This window comes from Oncorhynchus mykiss, chromosome 32 (genome assembly GCF_013265735.2).
Source record: "Oncorhynchus mykiss isolate Arlee chromosome 32, USDA_OmykA_1.1, whole genome shotgun sequence".
Taxonomy (NCBI): Eukaryota; Metazoa; Chordata; class Actinopteri; order Salmoniformes; family Salmonidae; genus Oncorhynchus; species Oncorhynchus mykiss.
Window position 1 is genome coordinate 9,852,534 of NC_050572.1, and position 20,652 is coordinate 9,873,185.

At 44.8% G+C, this 20,652-nt stretch overlaps 1 protein-coding gene across 1 annotated transcript in view; it reads right to left on the reverse strand.

Annotated features, from left to right (window-relative positions):
- The window catches only part of LOC110487888 (syndecan-3), a 63,067-nt gene extending 42,860 nt beyond the window's left edge, over positions 1 to 20,207 (reverse strand). Inside the window, exon 1 of the mRNA XM_036971830.1 lies at positions 19,662 to 20,207. Coding sequence (XP_036827725.1) covers positions 19,662 to 19,721 — 60 coding nt within the window. The 5' untranslated portion in view covers positions 19,722 to 20,207. The remainder of the gene's footprint in view (positions 1 to 19,661) is intronic.
- Between the last annotated feature and the right edge of the window lie 445 nt (positions 20,208 to 20,652).

A 20,652-nucleotide genomic window follows, 5' to 3' on the forward strand; every position in this document is an offset into this window, starting at 1 on the left:
CACTCTGCGGTCCAACTCACCCCAAACCATCTCAATTGGGTTGAGGTCGGGTGATTGTGGAGGCCAGGTCATCTAATGCAGCACTCCCATCACTCTCCTTGGTCAAATAGCCCAAATAGTCATTGTCCTAAGCGCAAACCAGATGGGATGGCGTATCACTGTGGAATGCTGTTGTAGCCATGCTGGTTAAGTGTGCCTTGAATTCTAAATAAATCACTGACAGTGTCACTAGCAAAGCACCCCCACACCATCACACCTCCTCCTCCATGCTTCACGGTGTGAACCACACATGCAGTGATCTTCCGTTCACTGTGTCTCACAAAGTCACGGCGGTTTGAACCAAAAATCTCAAATTTGGACTCATCAGACCAAAGGACAGATTTCCACCGGTCTAATGTCCATTGCTCATGTTTCTTGCCCAAGCAAATCTCTTCTTATTATTGGTGTCCTTTAGTAGTGGTCTATTTTCAGCAATTCGATCATGAAGGCCTGAGCCACGCTGGCTCCTCTGAACAGTTGATGTTGGTGTGTATGTTACTCTTAAGCATTTATTTGGGGCTGCAATCTGAGGTGCAGTTAATTGCCAATTTCTGAGGCTGTTAACTCTAATGATCTGCAGCAGAGGTGCAGCAGAGGTAACGCTGAGTCTTCCTTTCCTGTGGCGGGCCTCATGAGAGACTGTTTCATCATAGCGCTTGATGGTTTTTGTGACTGCACTTAAAGAAATTACAAAGTTCTTGAAATGTTCCCGGATAGACTGACCTTCATGTCTTAAAATAATGATGGTCTGTCGTTTCTCTTTGCTTATTTGAGCTGTTCTAGTCACTTTTTAATAATTTTTTATTTAACCTTTATTTAACCAGGAAGGGCTCATTGAGATTTAAAATATATTTTTCAAGAGCGTCCTGGCCAAGATAGGCAGCACCAAGTCATTACAAAAATTACAGACAAACAACGTGAAAAACTACAAGTAATCTAGTAAAAACCATAGAATTCACGAGAGTATAACAAAATCAAAAACAGCAAATTAAAAACATTGACAGGTCAGGCAAATCAGTCTCAAAATCCTTCATCAGTGATTTAAAAATACCAATCGGGACAAGTTCTTCCAGTTTAAAAGTATTTTGTAAGGCTTTCCAAGACGATGGCACAGATTATTTGGAACAGTTTGCAGGATAAAGTCCAGCGAACGAAGACAGTACCCACCACATTTCTGAACAATAAAAATGGCCAAATAAAAAGGTAGTAAACCCAAAATGGCTTTGTAAATAAAAGTATACCAGTGACTGAGCCAACTAAGGCCAGCGAACCCTGGTATACAAAGTGCAGTGGTGCGTAAGGGTTTTGTAGTTTAAAATAAATCTCAAAGTGCCATGGTAAAGAGTGTCAATTGATCTCAAACACTGAGCGGAAGCATTCATATATAAAATATCCCCATAGTCTAGTAAAGGCATAAATGTAGCTGATACTAGCCTCCTTCTGGCTTCAAAAGAAAAACAGGCCTTATTCCTAAAATAAAATCCCATTTCAGCTTCAATTTGTTTGTAAGTTGTTGAATATGTCATTTAAAAGAGAGGCCGTCATCAATTAAAATTCCAAGATATTTATATGAGGTTACAACCTCAATCTCCTTGCCCATAATATGGACTTGGTCTTTTACCAAATAGAGCTATCTTCTGAATACCAACCCTACCATGTCACAACACAACTGATTGGCTCAAATGCATTACGAAGGAAAGAAACTCCACAAATGAACTTTTAACAAGGCACACCTGTTAATTGAAATGCATTCCAGGTGACTACCTCATGAAGCCTCTCCTCTCCTCTCTGTGTCGATACGTCTCTCCTTTCTCTGAGTCTATATGTCTCTCCTCTCTCTGAGTCTATACGTCTCTCCTCTCTTTGAGTCTATATGTCTCTCCTCTCTCTGAGTCTATACGTCTCTCCTCTCTCTGAGTCTAAATGTCTCTCCTCTCTCTGAGTCTATATGTCTCTCCTCTCTCTGAGTCTATACGTCTCTCCTCTCTCTGAGTCTATACGTCTCTCCTCTCTCTGAGTCTCGATGTCTCTCCTCTCTCTGAGTCTATACGTCTCTCCTCTCTCTGAGTCTATACGTCTCTCCTCTCTCTGAGTCTAAATGTCTCTCCTCGCTCTGAGTCGATACGTCTCTCCTTTCTCTGAGTCTAAATGTCTCTCCTCGCTCTGAGTCGATACGTCTCTCCTCTCTCTGAGTCTAAATGTCTCTCCTCTCTCTGAGTCTATACGTCTCTCCTCTCTCTGAGTCGATACGTCTCTCCTCTCTCTGAGTCGATACGTCTCTCCTCTCTCTGAGTCGATACGTCTCTCCTCTCTATGAGTCGATACGTCTCTCCTCTCTCTGAGTCGATACGTCTCTCCTCTCTCTGAGTCGATACGTCTCTCCTCTCTATGAGTCGATACGTCTCTCCTCTCTCTGAGTCGATACGTCTCTCCTCTCTCTGAGTCGATACGTCTCTCCTCTCTCTGAGTCGATACGTCTCTCCTCTCTCTGAGTCGATACGTCTCTCCTCTCTCTGAGTCGATACGTCTTTCCTCTCTCTGAGTCGATACGTCTCTCCTCTCTCTGAGTCGATACGTCTCTCCTCTCAATTCAATTTCAATTTAGGGACTTTATTGGCATGGGAAACATGTTTATATTGGCAAAGCAAGTGAAGTAGATAACAAACAAAAGTGAAATAAACAAAAATGAACAGTAGACATTACACTCACAAAAGTTCGAAAATAAAGACATTTCAAATGTCATATTATGTCTACAGTGCCTTGCGAAAGTATTCGGCCCCCTTGAACTTTGCGACCTTTTGCCACATTTCAGGCTTCAAACATAAAGATATAAAACTGTCTTTTTTTGTGAAGAATCAACAACAAGTGGGACACAATCATGAAGTGGAACGACATTTATTGGATATTTCAAACTTTTTTAACAAATCAAAAACTGAAAAATTGTGCGTGCAAAATTATTCAGCCCCCTTAAGTTAATACTTTGTAGCGCCACCTTTTGCTGCGATTACAGCTGTAAGTCGCTTGGGGTATGTCTCTATCAGTTTTGCACATCGAGAGACTGACATTTTTTCCCATTCCTCCTTGCAAAACAGCTCGAGCTCAGTGAGGTTGGATGGAGAGCATTTGTGAAAAGCAGTTTTCAGTTCTTTCCACAGATTCTCGATTGGATTCAGGTCTGGACTTTGACTTGGCCATTCTAACGCCTGGATATGTTTATTTTTGAACCATTCCATTGTAGATTTTGCTTTATGTTTTGGATCATTGTCTTGTTGGAAGACAAATCTCCGTCCCAGTCTCAGGTCTTTTGCAGACTCCATCAGGTTTTCTTCCAGAATGGTCCTGTATTTGGCTCCATCCATCTTCCCATCAATTTTAACCATCTTCCCTGTCCCTGCTGAAGAAAAGCAGGCCCAAACCATGATGCTGCCACCACCATGTTTGACAGTGGGGATGGTGTGTTCAGGGTGATGAGCTGTGTTGCTTTTACGGCAAACATAACGTTTTGCATTGTTGCCAAAAAGTTCAATTTTGTTTTCATCTGACCAGAGCACCTTCTTCCACATGTTTGGTGTGTCTCCCAGGTGGCTTGTGGCAAACTTTAAACGACACTTTTTATGGATATCTTTAAGAAATGGCTTTCTTCTTGCCACTCTTCCATAAAGGCCAGATTTGTGCAATATACGACTGATTGTTGTCCTATGGACAGAGTCTCCCACCTCAGCTGTAGATCTCTGCAGTTCATCCAGAGTGATCATGGGCCTCTTGGCTGCATCTCTGATCAGTCTTCTCCTTGTATGAGCTGAAAGTTTAGAGGGACGGCCAGGTCTTGGTAGATTTGCAGTGGTCTGATACTCCTTCCATTTCAATATTATCGCTTGCACAGTGCTCCTTGGGATGTTTAAAGCTTGGGAAATCTTTTTGTATCCAAGTCCAGCTTTAAACTTCTTCACAACAGTATCTCGGACCTGCCTGGTGTGTTCCTTGTTCTTCATGATGCTCTCTGCGCTTTTAACGGACCTCTGAGACTATCACAGTGCAGGTGCATTTATACGGAGACTTGATTACACACAGGTGGATTGTATTTATCATCATTAGTCATTTAGGTCAACATTGGATCATTCAGAGATCCTCACTGAACTTCTGGAGAGAGTTTGCTGCACTGAAAGTAAAGGGGCTGAATAATTTTGCACGCCCAATTTTTCAGTTTTTGATTTGTTAAAAAAGTTTGAAATATCCAATAAATGTCGTTCCATTTCATGATTGTGTCCCACTTGTTGTTGATTCTTCACAAAAAAATACAGTTTTATTTCTTTATGTTTGAAGCCTGAAATGTGGCAAAAGGTCGCAAAGTTCAAGGGGGCCGAATACTTTCGCAAGGCACTGTATATACAGTGTTGTATCGATGTGCAAATAGGGAAAATAAATCAACATAAATATGGGTTGTATTTACAGTGGTGTTTGTTCTTCACTGGTTGCCCTTTTCTAGTGGCAACAGGTCACAAATCTTGCTGCTGTGATGTCACACACTGTGGTATTTCACCCAGTAGATATGGGAGTTTATCAAAATTGGGTTTGTTTTTAGAATTCTTTGTGGATCTGTGTAATCTGAATGGGAAATATGTGTCTCTAATATGGTCATACATTTGGCAGGAGGTTAGGAAGTGCAGCTCAAACAATATCATACACGTCTCTGTGGCCTGAACCCCTGCTGGTTGAGATTAGGGGTAATCCAGAACTGTTGGGATGAAACATTATGAATGAATTACCTGCTGCTGCTGAGACAGATAGGGTGAGGTTGGGGGTGTGTGTGTGTGAGGAGCCTGAAAGTAATGACAAACTGCACGCAGTGTGTGTGTGTTCATGCATTTTGTATATTGTATCAACCTCCTCAAACACACAGACATCGATGACAAATACACACACACACACAGACACACACACACACACCGATCACTAGCTTCAGTAGCACATTCAGCCTGCATGCGCCTTTGACAGAACCATTTAAAGAGCTTTGGTTCAAAGGTTAACGAGGGCATTCACCAAGCAGACAGCTTCGTCAGCTGCCATTTTGCTTTGCTTTAAAGCACATAAATCTATACTGAGCATAGCAAACATTAGGAACAGCTTCATAATGTTGACTTCCACCTTCACCCCCTCCCTCGTCCCCTCTAGAACTGCCTCAATTCATCGGGGCATGGATTGTGCAAGGTGTCGAAAGAGTGTTTCGCTGGGATGCTGGCCCACACTGACTCCAAAGAAATGTGTCCATAGTTGAGTCAAGTTGTCTCGATGTCCTTTGTGTGGTGGACCATTCTTGATACACACTGAAAACTGTTGAGCGTGGAAAAACCCAGCAGCGTTGCAGTTCTTGACACACAAACCGGTGTGCCTGGCACCTAACACCAAACCCCATTCAAAAGCACTTCAATCTTTTGTCTTGCCCATTCAGCCTCTGAATGGTATACATACACAATCCGAGTCTCAATCGTCTATGTCATCCCTTTTATACTATGGCTATAATTTAACACATTAACCTCCAGAAATGTGTCCATTTACCTCCAGAAATGTGTCCATTTACCTCCAGAAATGTGTCCATTTACCTCCAGAAATGTGTCCATTTACCTCCAGAAATGTGTCCATTAACCTCCAGAAATGTGTCCATTTACCTCTAGAAATGTGTCCATTAACCTCCAGAATTGTGTCCATTTACCTCTAGAAATGTGTCCATTAACCTCTAGAAATGTGTCCATTTACCTCTAGAAATGTGTCCATTAACCTCTAGAAATGTGTCCATTAACCTCTAGAAATGTGTCCATCATCCACTGAAGTAGCTAGCAAGTTTACTAGCTAGCTACAGGTGTTGCCTTGGTAACAAAACAAACAGACTTACTAGTTTAGCTGACCAAACCATCGGTTCTAGCATGCTATTATGACAATCGAATTCAACAATGCTAATAACGTTTTCAATTTAACTTTTGCTTTCAAAAGCAGCACAAAACATTTAACATGTAAGAATGAACTAAAGCCATCGAATTCTACCGATATACCGTGCATTAAATATACCGTGCATTGATATTCACCTAATAATAAGGAATTTCCCTCGACCACACCCACAAATTGTGGAAAACAAAGATTCTTTCCTATTGACCCCCATTGTAACAGAGCCGACATCATCGTCTACCCAGTGTCCAAGTAGTCTACATGTGTGTGGAAAACATTTCATCACAGGTAAGACTTTTAACTTGTTTAGTACAGGGCCTTTGTAACTCCACTCCTTACTTGTAGCTGTTTAGTCCGTTTGTTTGTGTTGTTGTGTTCTTGGCTAGCTTAATGTTGTGGTCGGTTGCTAGCTAGCACTCACTCACTCATGTGGCTGTTAGCATCGTTATGAAAAGGGGCATGAGGGAAGCCCTACAATAACGTTTTTCTAAGTAGTGAGAACGCCCGGGAGCAGGTAATGTTGAAAAGTCATCTTTAAACATGTTGTACTTTTCTTAAATGTAGTTTTGTAACTGACTAAAACAAGTAGACAACAATAAATTGCATTTGAAAAAGGTAACCTAGGTAACCACAGTGTTACGGAGTCTAGTTGATAGGTATTCGACTACCTGGACTTTTCCCCAGACTCCACGTGTAGGGATTTGTACAATGCATAACAAGGCTATTGAACTTGACATTGGTGTCTGTCTCTATTCCTTTATCCAACATATCATATTGAAACACACAGGTTGTTTTCCCCACAGGCGGGCAGGGCCGCGATGTTCTATCTAATACTGACTGGGAAATAATGCATGCTCTAGAATGCCCTTCAAACTAATCAGAAACGAGAATTCAACAATGCCATCGTCTGAATTGGAATATTGCACACTTAGGTTTTAAAAGCAATATTAAACATGTATCTCTTTCTTGTTTGTTTAAAGGTTAAGGTTTCCATGGTGACAAAAGTATAGTGGATGAACATGGTTCTTAATGAGGATAAGACAGTGGTTCCACCTGATGGTTCTGAATGAGGATAAGACAGTGGTTCCACCTGATGGTTCTTAATGAGGATAAGACAGTGGTTCCACCTGATGGTTCTTAACGAGGATAAGACAGTGGTTCCACCTGATGATTCTTAACAAGGATAAGACAGTGGTTCCACCTGATGGTTCTTAACGAGGATAAGACAGTGGTTCCACCTGATGGTTCTTAATGAAGATAAGACAGTGGTTCCACCAGATGGTTCTTAATGAGGATAAGCCAGTGGTTCCACCTGATCAGACATTTGATGGTTCTCAACGAGGATAAGACTGTGGTTATTAGCATGTTTTAACCACTCCTATATAAATGTTAGATTATCGGACACTCAACAAGAAGGTTTGATTTCATTATTACTGAAACAGGATCCAGGTGGTAAATCTAAAGATCCAGTGCATAGAACTAACAAAAATGTATTGTCAGATATTATTCATCCTAATCAGACAGTTGTTTTGCATAGACAATACATTGGAGATAATATAAGACCAGTACTGGAAACAATAGAACACTATGAACTATCTGGGAAACCAGGCCTGGTATTCATAGCCGACTTTGAAAAGGCCTTTGATAAAGTACGACTGGAGTTTATACATAAATACCTGAAATATTTCCATTTTGGGAGAATCTCTTATAAAATGGGTTAAAGTCATGTATAGTAAACCCATGGTGTAAAACAGGAAATAATGGCTACTTCTCAGAAAGAATTAAACTATCAAGAGGAGTAAAACAAGGTTGTCCACTGTCAGCATATCTATTTATTATTGCCATTGAAATGTTAGCTAATAAAATCCGATCCACCAATAATATTAAGGGCCTAGAAATCCAGGGCTCAAAAACAAAGGTGTCATTGTACGCTGATGATTCGTGTTTTCTTTTAAGCCTCATAGAGGATCTTGATACTTTTGCTAACCTCTCTGGATTACAACTAAATTATGAGTGTTCTATATTATGTATTGAATCATTTAAAAAAATGCTACTTTTACATTACTGTGTAGTTTACCAATAAAATGGTCTGACGGGGATGTGGACATACTCGCCATTCATATCCCGAAAGAAAGAAATTATCTCACAACAAAAGGCCAGCATTCTGGAGTCGCCTCTTCACTGTTGACGTTGAGACTGGTGTTTTGCGGGTACTATTTAATGAAGCTGCCAGTTGAGGACTTGTGAGGCGTCTGTTTCTCAAACTAGACACTCTAATGTACTTGTCCTCTTGCTCAGTTGTGCACCGGGGCTTCCCACTCCTCTTTCTATTCTGGTTAGGGCCAGTTTGCGCTGTTCTGTGAAGGGAGTAGTACACAGCGTTGTACAAGATCTTCAGTTTCTCGCATGGAATAGCCTTCATTTCTCAGAACAAGAATCAAATCAAATCAAATGTATTTATATAGCCCTTTGTACATCAACTGATATCTCAAAGTGCTGTACAGAAACCCAGCCTAGAACCCCTGACGAGTTTCAGAAGAAAGTTATTTGTTTCTGTCGGGTATGTGTATGTACGTATATATATATATAAATATATATTTACCCCAAAAATATATGAGGGATAGGAAATTATGCTGACAATTACATTGATGGATGGAAGCTACAATCTAGCTGCAATTTTAAAACTGATCTACCCGCTAAAACAATTTAAAAAACAACAGAGACTGTGGTTCCACCTAATTCCACCTCTTTAGTGGAAGGTTCTGGTGACCTGCAGCATACTGCATTTAACACGCTATATAACAGTACATACACCTGACATATAGTAACATAGACAACACAGTAGGTGATATCTGTATCTACAAGCACACGGTAATCTGTGTTCAGACTGGATATGACCGTCCAGACGTGATCCTTCTCTAGTAAGGAAGGAGGGAGAGGTGAGAGATATGTACTGAGGGAGAGCTAGATTGAGAATGAGAGATGTAAATATGGAGGGAGGGAGGGAGGGAGGGAGGGATAGATTGAGAATGAGAGATATAAATATGGAGGGAGGGAGGGAGGAAGGGAGGGAGGGAGGGAGGGAGGGAGGGATAGATTGAGAATGAGAGATGTAAATATGGAGGGAGGGAGGGAGGGAGGGAGGGAGGGAGGGAGGGAGGGAGGGAGGGAGGGATGGAAAGAGACGGTTGTAGCATGTGCTTCTGACCTCGTTCACTCCTCTGTCGGTAGACTGGCTAAATTATTCAAAAACACACGTGCATACTGACACACACAACACAGCGTTCCGCACAGAAAGTCCCCCCTCCTCAGACAAAGCTCCAAGGCCGGATCTATAAATACACACTTCCTGTGTCCAGCACATAACCCCACGACATATCAACACACACACACACACACACACACACACACACACACACACACACACACACACACACACACACACACACACACTGCTGGGGAGCTGAATTCCAGAATTCCCAACAGGGTGGATCGGATTTCTGGTAGCATGACCACGCCCATCCGGTCTCCTCCTTAACCTAATCACCAGGATTGCTACGGAAACGACAGACAGTCTGTCTTTCTGTCTGTCTGTCTGTCTCTATCAGGCTAATATACTTTATTATTTGAAACCTGTATGTTTTATTTTATATTACCTTGCTTCAAAGTAGCCTATAGGAAAAACCTGACCATGGAAACGCAGAGGGAATCATTTTATAGTTTCAAATTTGGGGAAGCGTAACAATTTATCCTACAATTTATTTCTACCTTTCTGAGTGCCAGTTATTATTTTCATCCCTATTCCCTTCCGCTAGTCTCACACCCTATCTCCTTTCCCCATCCCCTAGTCTCACACCCTATCTCCTTTCCCCATCCCCTAGTCTCACACCCTATCTCCTTTCCCCATCTCCTAGTCTCACACCCTATCTCCTTTCCCCATCCCCTAGTCTCACACCCTATCTCCTTTCCCCATCCCCTAGTCTCACACCCTATCTCCTTTCCCCATCCCCTAGTCTCACACCCTATCTCCTTTCCCCATCCCCTAGTCTCACACCCTATCTCCTTTCCCCATCCCCTAGTCTCACACCCTATCTCCTTTCCCCATTTCCTAGTCTCACACCCTATCTCCTTTCCCCATCCCCTAGTCTCACACCCTATCTCCTTTCCCCATCCCCTAGTCTCACACCCTATCTCCTTTCCCCATCCCCTAGTCTCACACCCTATCTCCTTTCCCCATCCCCTAGTCTCACACCCTATCTCCTTTCCCCATCTCCTAGTCTCACACCCTATCTCCTTTCCCCATCCCCTAGTCTCACACCCTATCTCCTTTCCCCATCCCCTAGTCTCACACCCTATCTCCTTTCCCCATCCCCTAGTCTCACACCCTATCTCCTTTCCCCATTTCCTAGTCTCACACCCTATCTCCTTTCCCCATCCCCTAGTCTCACACCCTATCTCCTTTCCCCATCCCCTAGTCTCACACCCTATCTCCTTTCCCCATCCCCTAGTCTCACACCCTATCTCCTTTCCCCATCCCCTAGTCTCACACCCTATCTCCTTTCCCCATCTCCTAGTCTCACACCCTATCCCCTTTCCCCATCCCCTAGTCTCACACCCTATCTCCTTTCCCCATCCCCTAGTCTCACACCCTATCTCCTTTCCCCATCCCCTAGTCTCACACCCTATCTCCTTTCCCCATCCCCTAGTCTCACACCCTATCTCCTTTCCCCATTTCCTAGTCTCACACCCTATCTCCTTTCCCCATCCCCTAGTCTCACACCCTATCTCCTTTCCCCATCCCCTAGTCTCACACCCTATCTCCTTTCCCCATCCCCTAGTCTCACACCCTATCTCCTTTCCCCATCCCCTAGTCTCACACCCTATCTCCTTTCCCCATTTCCTAGTCTCACACCCTATCTCCTTTCCCCATCCCCTAGTCTCACACCCTATCTCCTTTCCCCATCCCCTAGTCTCACACCCTATCTCCTTTCCCCATCCCCTAGTCTCACACCCTATCTCCTTTCCCCATCCCCTAGTCTCACACCCTATCTCCTTTCCCCATCTCCTAGTCTCACACCCTATCCCCTTTCCCCATCCCCTAGTCTCACACCCTATCTCCTTTCCCCATCCCCTAGTCTCACACCCTATCTCCTTTCCCCATCCCCTAGTCTCACACCCTATCTCCTTTCCCCATCCCCTAGTCTCACACCCTATCTCCTTTCCCCATTTCCTAGTCTCACACCCTATCTCCTTTCCCCATCCCCTAGTCTCACACCCTATCTCCTTTCCCCATCTCCTAGTCTCACACCCTATCTCCTTTCCCCATCCCCTAGTCTCACACCCTATCTCCTTTCCCCATTTCCTAGTCTCACACCCTATCTCCTTTCCCCATCCCCTAGTCTCACACCCTATCTCCTTTCCCCATCCCCTAGTCTCACACCCTATCTCCTTTCCCCATCCCCTAGTCTCACACCCTATCTCCTTTCCCCATCCCCTAGTCTCACACCCTATCTCCTTTCCCCATCCCCTAGTCTCACACCCTATCTCCTTTCCCCATCCCCTAGTCTCACACCCTATCTCCTTTCCCCATCCCCTAGTCTCACACCCTATCTCCTTTCCCCATCCCCTAGTCTCACACCCTATCTCCTTTCCCCATCCCCTAGTCTCACACCCTATCTCCTTTCCCCATCCCCTAGTCTCACACCCTATCTCCTTTCCCCATCCCCTAGTCTCACACCCTATCTCCTTTCCCCATCTCCTAGTCTCACACCCTATCTCCTTTCCCCATCCCCTAGTCTCACACCCTATCTCCTTTCCCCATCCCCTAGTCTCACACCCTATCTCCTTTCCCCATCCCCTAGTCTCACACCCTATCTCCTTTCCCCATCCCCTAGTCTCACACCCTATCTCCTTTCCCCATCCCCTAGTCTCACACCCTATCTCCTTTCCCCATCCCCTAGTCTCACACCCTATCTCCTTTCCCCATCCCCTAGTCTCACACCCTATCTCCTTTCCCCATCCCCTAGTCTCACACCCTATCTCCTTTCCCCATCCCCTAGTCTCACACCCTATCCCCTTTCCCCATCCCCTAGTCTCACACCCTATCCCCTTTCCCCATCCCCTAGTCTCACACCCTATCTCCTTTCCCCATCCCCTAGTCTCACACCCTATCTCCTTTCCCCATCCCCTAGTCTCACACCCTATCTCCTTTCCCCATCCCCTAGTCTCACACCCTATCTCCTTTCCCCATCCCCTAGTCTCACACCCTATCTCCTTTCCCCATCCCCTAGTCTCACACCCTATCTCCTTTCCCCATTTCCTAGTCTCACACCCTATCTCCTTTCCCCATCCCCTAGTCTCACACCCTATCTCCTTTCCCCATCCCCTAGTCTCACACCCTATCTCCTTTCCCCATCCCCTAGTCTCACACCCTATCTCCTTTCCCCATCCCCTAGTCTCACACCCTATCTCCTTTCCCCATCTCCTAGTCTCACACCCTATCTCCTTTCCCCATCCCCTAGTCTCACACCCTATCTCCTTTCCCCATCCCCTAGTCTCACACCCTATCTCCTTTCCCCATCCCCTAGTCTCACACCCTATCAAAACAAAAGTACTCTTTTCTCTGTATACATCAATGATGTTGCTTTTGCTGCGGGAGATTCCTTGATCCACCTCTACGCAGACGACACCATTCTGTATACTTCTGGCCCTTCTTTGGACACTGTGTTAACAAACCTCCAAACGAGCTTCAATGCCATACAACACTCCTCCAACTGCTCATAAACACTAGTAAAACTAAATGCATGCTCTTCAACCGTTCGCTGCCCGCACCTGCCTGCCCGACTAGCATCACTACTCTGGACGGTTCTGACTTAGAATATGTGGACAACTAAAACTACCTAGGTGTCTGGCTAGACTGTAAACTCTCCTTCCAAACCAATATTAAGGATGTCCAATCCAAAATTAAATCTAAAAATAGGTTTCCTATTTCGTAACAAAGCCTCCATCACTCACGCTGCCAAACATACCCTCGTAAAACTGACTATCCTACCGATCCTTGACTTCGGCGATGTCATTTACAAAATAGCCTCCAACACTCTACTCAGCAAACTGGACGCAGTCTATCACAGTGCCATCCATTTTGTCACCAAAGCCTCATATGCCACCCACCACTGCGACCTGTATGCTCTCGTCAGCTGGCCCTCGCTACATATTTGTCGCCAAACCCACTGGCTGCAGGTCATCTATAAGTCTTTGCTAGGTAAAGCTCCGCCTTATCTCAGCTCACTGGTCACCATAACAGCACCCACCCGTAGCACGCGCTCCAGCAGGTATATCTCACTGGTCATCCCCAAAGTCCTTTGGCCGCCTTTCCTTCCAGTTATCTGCTGCCAATGACTGGAACGAATTGCAAAAAATGGCTGAAATTGGACTTATATCTCCCTCAATAACTTTAGGCATCAGCTATCTGAGCAGCTTACCGATCGCTGCAGCTGTACACATCCCATCTGTAAATAGCCCATCCAACTACCTACCTACCTCATCCCCATTTTGTTTTTATTTACTTTTTATTTGCTATTTTGCATACCAGTATTTCTACTTGCACATCATCATCTGCACATCTATCACACCAGTGTTCATTTTATAAATTGTAATTACTTCTCTACTATGACATATTTATTGCCTTAACTCCTTACTCCATTTGCACACACTGTGTATAGATTTTTCTATTGTATTATTGACTGTACGTTTGTTTATACCACGTGTAACTCTGTGTTGTTGTTTTTTGTCACACTGCTTTGCTTTATCTTGGCCAGATCACAGTTGCAAATGAGAACTTGCCTACCTGGTTTAATAAAGGTGAAATTAAAAAATTAAAAATCTCCTAGTCTCGCACCCAATCCATTATTTTTGGCCGGCTAAGGAGTATTGGGGTCTCTGAGGGGCCTTTGGCCTGGTTTGCTAACTACCTCTCTCAAAGAGTGTAATGTGTAAAATCAGAACATCTGCTGCAACTGGCTGGCACCAAGGGAGTACCCCAAGGCTCGATGCTAGGCCCCACGCTCTTCTCAATTTACATCAACAACAAAGCTCAGGCAGTAGGAAGCTCTCTAATCCATTTAGATGCAGATGATAGTCTCATAATCCGCTGACCCCTCCCTGGATTTTGTGTTAAACGCTCTACAACAAAGCGTTCTTAGTGTCCAACAAGCTTTCTCTGCCCTTAACCTTGTTCTGAACACCTCCAAAACAAAAGTTAGTATGGCTTGCTAAGAAGCCTCAGACTTACACCCTATCCCCTAGTCTCACACCCTATCCCCTTCGTAGTCTCACACCCTATCCCCTCCCTAGTCTCACAGTCTATCCCTTTCCCCTAGCCTCACACCCTATCCCCTCCCCATAGCCTCACACCCTATCCCCCCCCTAGTCTCACACCCTATCCCCTTCCCCCTAGTCTCACACTCTATCCCCTTCCCCTATCCCCTTCCCCCTAGTCTCACACTCTATCCCTTTCCGCCTAATCTCACACCCTATCCCCTTCCCCCTAGTCTCACACCCTATCCCCTTCCCCCTAGTCTCACACCCTATCCCCTTCCCCCTAGTCTCACACCCTATCCCCTTCCCCCTAGTCTCACACTCTATCCCTTTCCGCCTAATCTCATACCCTATCCCCTTCCCCCTAGTCTCACACCCTATCCCCTTCCCCCTAGTCTCACACCCCATCCCCTTCCCCCTAGTCTCACACCCCATCCCCTCCCCCCTAGTCTCACACTCTATCCCTTCCTCCATAGCCCGTTCTATTTCAGTATTAATTAGGTCTGAAAGAACTGGCTAGGTGTAGGTAACATGGTGATGTCATACCTTCACTAAGCATATAGGAGAAGAGACATTATGCTGGTGTTTCTCCTGGACCTTGGGGTCCATCTGACCAGACAGTCCCCCCTTTGTTTTTCTGCCCTGCACTATCACACCTGATTCAACAAAACCCTTTAACACCAAACCTTTGGTTAGTTGCCTCAGGTGTGACAGGCCAGTGTAGGTATGGAACAAAGAAGTGGACTGTCTGTCTGGTGGTCCCTTAGGAGGGGTTTGGGAAAGACTGGTTCCACCTATTCAGAGCTGTTATATGTTACTACTACAACCGGGGTAAGGGAAGCCAAGGGGGAGGAGCTAGACTAGAGGTAGAGAGTAGGGTGGAGCCATCATCATTACTTGTTCTCAGGCCAGGCTCAATAGACTTAGACACAAAAACAATAACATAACACACTATACCAGTCAAAAGTTTGGACACAACCCATTCAAGGGTTTTTCTTTATTTTTACTATTTTCTACATTGTAGAATAATAGTGAAGACATCAAAACTCTGAAATAACACATATGGAATCATGTAGTAACCAAAAAAGTGTTAAACAAATCAAAATATATTTTATATGAGATTCTTCAAAGTAGCCACCCTTTGCCTTGATGACAGCTTTGCACACTCTTGGCATTCTCTCAAACAGCTTCATGAGGAATGCTTTTCCAACAGTCTTGAAGGAGTTCCCACATATGCTGAGCACTTGTTGGCTGCTTTTCCTTCACTCTGCGGTCCAACTCATTGCAAACCATCTCAAGTGGGTTGCGGTCAGGTGATTGTGAAGGCCAGGTCATCTGATGCAGCACTCCATCACTCTGGCCCAGCCAAAGCCCAGACTTGAACCTGATAGAACATCTCTGAAGAGACATGAAAATAGCTGTGCAGCGACATTCCCCATTCAACTTGACAGAGCTTTAGATGATCTGCAGAGAAGAATGGGAGAAACTCCCTAAATGTTTTACTTTTTTTATTTTACCTTTATTTAACCAGGTAGGCTAGTTGAGAACAAGTTCTCATTTGCATCTGCGACCTGGCCAAGATAAAGCATAGCAATTCGACACATACAACAACACAGAGTTACACATGGAGTAAAACAAACATACAGTCAATAATACAGTAGAACAAAAGAAAACAAAAAGTCTATATACAGTGAGTGAGAATGAGGTAAGTTAAGGGAGATAAGGAAATAAATAGGCCATGGTGGCGAAGTAATTACAATATAGCAATTAAACACTGTGCAGAAGATGAATGTGCAAGTAGAGATACTGGGTTGCAAAGGAGCAAGATAAATAAATAAATACAGTATGGGGATGAGGTAGGTAGTTAGATGGGCTGTTTACAGATGGGCTATGTACAGGTGCAGTGATCTGTGAGCTGCTCTGACAGCTGGCGCTTAAAGCTAGTGAGGGAGATGTGAGTCTCCAGCTTCAGAGATTTTTGCAGTTCGTTCCAGTCATTGGCAGCAGAGAACTGAAAAGAAAGGCGGCCAAAGGAAGAGTTGGCTTTGGGGGTGACCAGTGAGATATACCTGCTGGAGCGCGTGCTATGAGTGGGTGCTATGGTAACCAGTGAGCTGAGATAAGGCGGGGCTTTACCTAGCAGAGACTTGTAGATAACCTGTAGCCAGTGGGTTTGGCGACGAGTATGAAGCGAGGGCCAACCAACGAGAGCGTACAGGTCGCAATGGTGGGTAGTATATGGGGCTTTGGTGACAAAACGGATGGCACTGTGATAGACTGCATCCAATTTGCTGAGTAGAATGTTGGAGGCTATTTTATAGATGACATCACCGAAGTTGAGATACAGGTGTGCAAAGGAAGTAGCGTCATACCAAAGAAGAATTGAGGCTGTAATCTCTGCCAAAGTACTGAGTAAAGGGTCTGAATACTTTATCTTTAATACATTGGAGAGAAAAAAATTGAATCTGTTTTTTGCTATGTCATTATGGGGTATTGTGATGTCATTATGGGGTATTGTGATGTCATTGTGGGGTATTGTGATGTCATTGTGGGGTATTGTGATGTCATTATGGAGTATTATGTGTAGATTGATGATGTATTTATAAAATCCATTTTAGATTACAGCCTTAATGTATATATGTAGAAAATGTCAAATAGTCTGAATGCACTGTACATACAGACCTACATATATACCTACTGTATGGTATAACAGAGTTCCAAATATGAACTGAGAGATGTTTCATTTCCTATTACTGCAGTGGAACTAACTCCAACCCTGAACAATGTATACTAGGCTACATAGTGTAGTATAGTGATGGGAAAAATCCCAAGCCTGTTCATTTTATTGTTTATTTCACTTACGTTTATTATCTACTTCACTTGCTTTGGCAATGTTAACACATGTTTTCCATACCAATAAAACCCTTTGAATTGTAATTGAACTGAGAGGAGAGACACAGAGACAGAGAGAGACAGATATCACAGCAGCAAGATTTGTGACCTGTTGCCACAAGAAAAGGGCAACCAGTGAAGAACAAACACCATTGTAAATACAACCCATATTTATGCTGATTTATTTTCCCTTTTGTACTTTAACTATTTGCACATCATTACAACACTGTATATAGACATAATGACATTTGAAATGTCTTTATTCTTTTGGAACTTCTGTGAGTGTAATGTTTACTGTTAATTTTTTATTGTTTATTATCTACCTCACTTGCTTTGGCAATGTTAGCATATGTTTCCCATACCAGTAAAGCCCCTTAAAATGAATTGAAATTGAATTGCAATAGAGAGACTGCCCTTAAAAGAGTGAGAGGGACCCACTTCCTGTGTCAAATTGCCTCTGACATTCCACACACTCTCTCTATCCCCCTCTCTCTCTCTCTCTCACTATTTTCTCCTCCCTCCTTTGCTCTCTATGGGGGGCTTTGTCTACTATTTCAGGCACAAGAAACTGATTCATTCCCCGAACCAAACATGATCCTCAAAAACACCCAACTTCTCTCTCTCTCTCACACACACCATAAAAGTGCTCTCTCGTTTCATACACGCCACAAAAAAAGCTAGCACACAAACCCTGGCAGACACACACACACAGAGACTGTGGGAAAATCAGGCTTCATCTAAAACCCTGGTACGAATAGATAGGCGCACACACACACACACACACACACACACACACACACACGCACACACACACACACACACAGTCTCTGTGGGATGCAGCAGATGTATGTGGGACAATCTGGCTTCATCTAAACTTACACGGCAGGAAATGAAATCACAGCCTCATATCATAGGAAATAAATACCAACGCAGACCATGCACTGAGGCTGGAACCAGGACACACACACACACACACACACGACCTGTCAGTCACTGGAGGCAGCAAAAGATCTGAGCAAGTATGCCAATCTGTGTGTGAGTGCCTTTTGAAGTGTGTATGTCAGTGTCCCCAGGGCAGGGCTGTCTGGGGTTACTGAGCATTCCGGAGACCACTGATGTGTGTGTGATGTTACCTGTGCCAGCATGAGACACACCTGCCTCCATCTGTGCGGTTTTCTATGACTCTGTGTGTGTGTGTGTGTGTGTGTGTGTGTGTGTGTGTGTGTGTGTGTGTGTGTGTGTGTGTGTGTCTCATCAGGGTCAGATTAGAGGGAGGCAGATCTTTGGCAGACAACAGCACCAACTGACCCAGTATGTGCCTGTTGGAGAATCTCAATTGCATCCTCTCTCCTTCTCAAAAACAACAAAGTTAAACATTGTGTTTTTATTTTTTAACTTTATTTAACTAGGCAAGTCAATTCAGAACAAATTCTTATTTTCAATGACGGCCTAGGAACAGTGGGTTAACTGCCTTGTTCTGGGGCAGAACGAAAGATTTGTACCTTGTCAGCTCGGGGATTCTATCTAGAAACCTTTGCTGTGTGTGACCTCTATACTCCAGCAGATCTGACCACATAGAGAATAGGAGGTAGAGCTACATAATGATATTTTTTAGGCAATTGTGTGTTTTACCATTTTAAGACAATAGCACTTTTGCACCCAAGATGGACTGTGGGCTATATGACGACTTGTGCTATCCTACTAAGACCACAACGATCTCTTCTGGTATGGAGGATAAATTAGCACGGAGCTGGTGAGGGGGTGCTGGAGCACCGGTTGGTTCCAGGAGACTCAAGCATTCCTAACAGTTCGCTTAGTCGCGATTCCCGATGACATCATTCCCATCCATCGCGCACCGCATGGCGTTTCCCCTGCCCCACCCCTTCTTCACACCCCCCGGTTACCGGAGAAGCCCCGGGGTCTCTCACCCATCCTCAACGGACAGGCCCCCGTTTACTCCAGGCCGGCCCTCACCTCAGTATCTGAGAGACACCCACACCCGTACATATACACAGGGCAACCAATCGAAACCCTACTGCAGAAGCCTAAAAAGGCTCGAGCTGAATTACCGGGGGATGGATGTGAGTTAGCGAAGCAGACGCCACAAGAGCAGTTCACCGAACAGCCCATAATAACCTTGATCACCCCCAGTGTCTGAGACACAAAGACCCGGGAGAGACACGGGAGTCACGGGCGGCTCGCGACCAAATATGGGTCGAGTCCAAGATTTACTACCGACCACTATGCCCCCATAGACCACCGAGCAGCACACACACACACACACACACACACACACACAGACTGCTACCTTATTAACCACGAGCAACACACATGTCTAAGTCATAGCCTATCAATACCCTATGCTATGGAAACCTAGATTCCGGTTTTCCCAGTCCATCGAAGTGATTAATCGGTAGAAATGGAACAATACTTCAATAGAATACACAAAGGACCCGGCAGTCTCGTGCCCTTACCAGCGCGGAGTGAACGAGCAGCGCCGCGATGAGCGCCACGAAACAAGGCGGCAGCTTCATGCTGTGGCCGGGGGGCGCTAGCCTTCACGGGGAAAACAAAAGCGCTTCTCTCCTCTCTCCGTATTCGGTAGGCAGTAGTCTCCAACTTCAGAGCGGACCACCCCTCCTCGCGAACATCCGTCTGGCGTTTTATTAATCCGTCTCGGTAAAACGCTAAACCCGCGTGTATCCTCTCTGGTAATGGAACTAGGTTTAAAACGACGGGAGATTCCTTCTTCCTGCAAGGGAGCCCCTATTGTCTTTATTTCCTTTAGTCCCTCTCTTTTGGACTTTATGTGCTCGAGACCTGATAGATGTACTACCAGGAGACGCCAGCCCTATGCTCTCTGATGTTCCGTTTGGCTACGCGCGTCGGCCTGGGAGAGGGTTTTCACTATAGTTACCCCAGCCACAAAGTTCAAATGGTCAATATCGTAAAACTACATGAAAACAAAAATGTGCTTTTTGGCCTTAATTTAAGGTTAGGGTTCGGCATAAGGTTCGCAGTGTGGTGATGTTTAAAATAACCCATTTAAGAGTAACTGTAGAAATAGGCGGGGTTCATGACTTTGTGGCTGTGGTAACTAGGGACGAGCCTGGGAGAGTCAGTATGGCAGGAGGAGGTTGTGTGTGTGTGTGTGTGTGTATTGGGGGGGTCTCCTCTGGTGGGCGAGGCGAGGGTGCCCCCTGCAGCCCCGAATAGGCACCCTCAGGCTGTTCCATCACCGCCCCTGACACACACACCTCCCAACGAAACCCCAACCGGGGCGGGGGTAGGGCACCATACCACACTGCAGGGGACATTGGACGCAGCGCCAGGCGGTTGTAGTGGGCATGTCTATGTTCACTGGGTCTCGGGTGTGCCCAAGACCCCCCAGACCATCTGGCTACTGGCCCCGTTTTCCAACCGAACAATAATAACCCGAGTCAGAGGACTTTCACACCAACATAT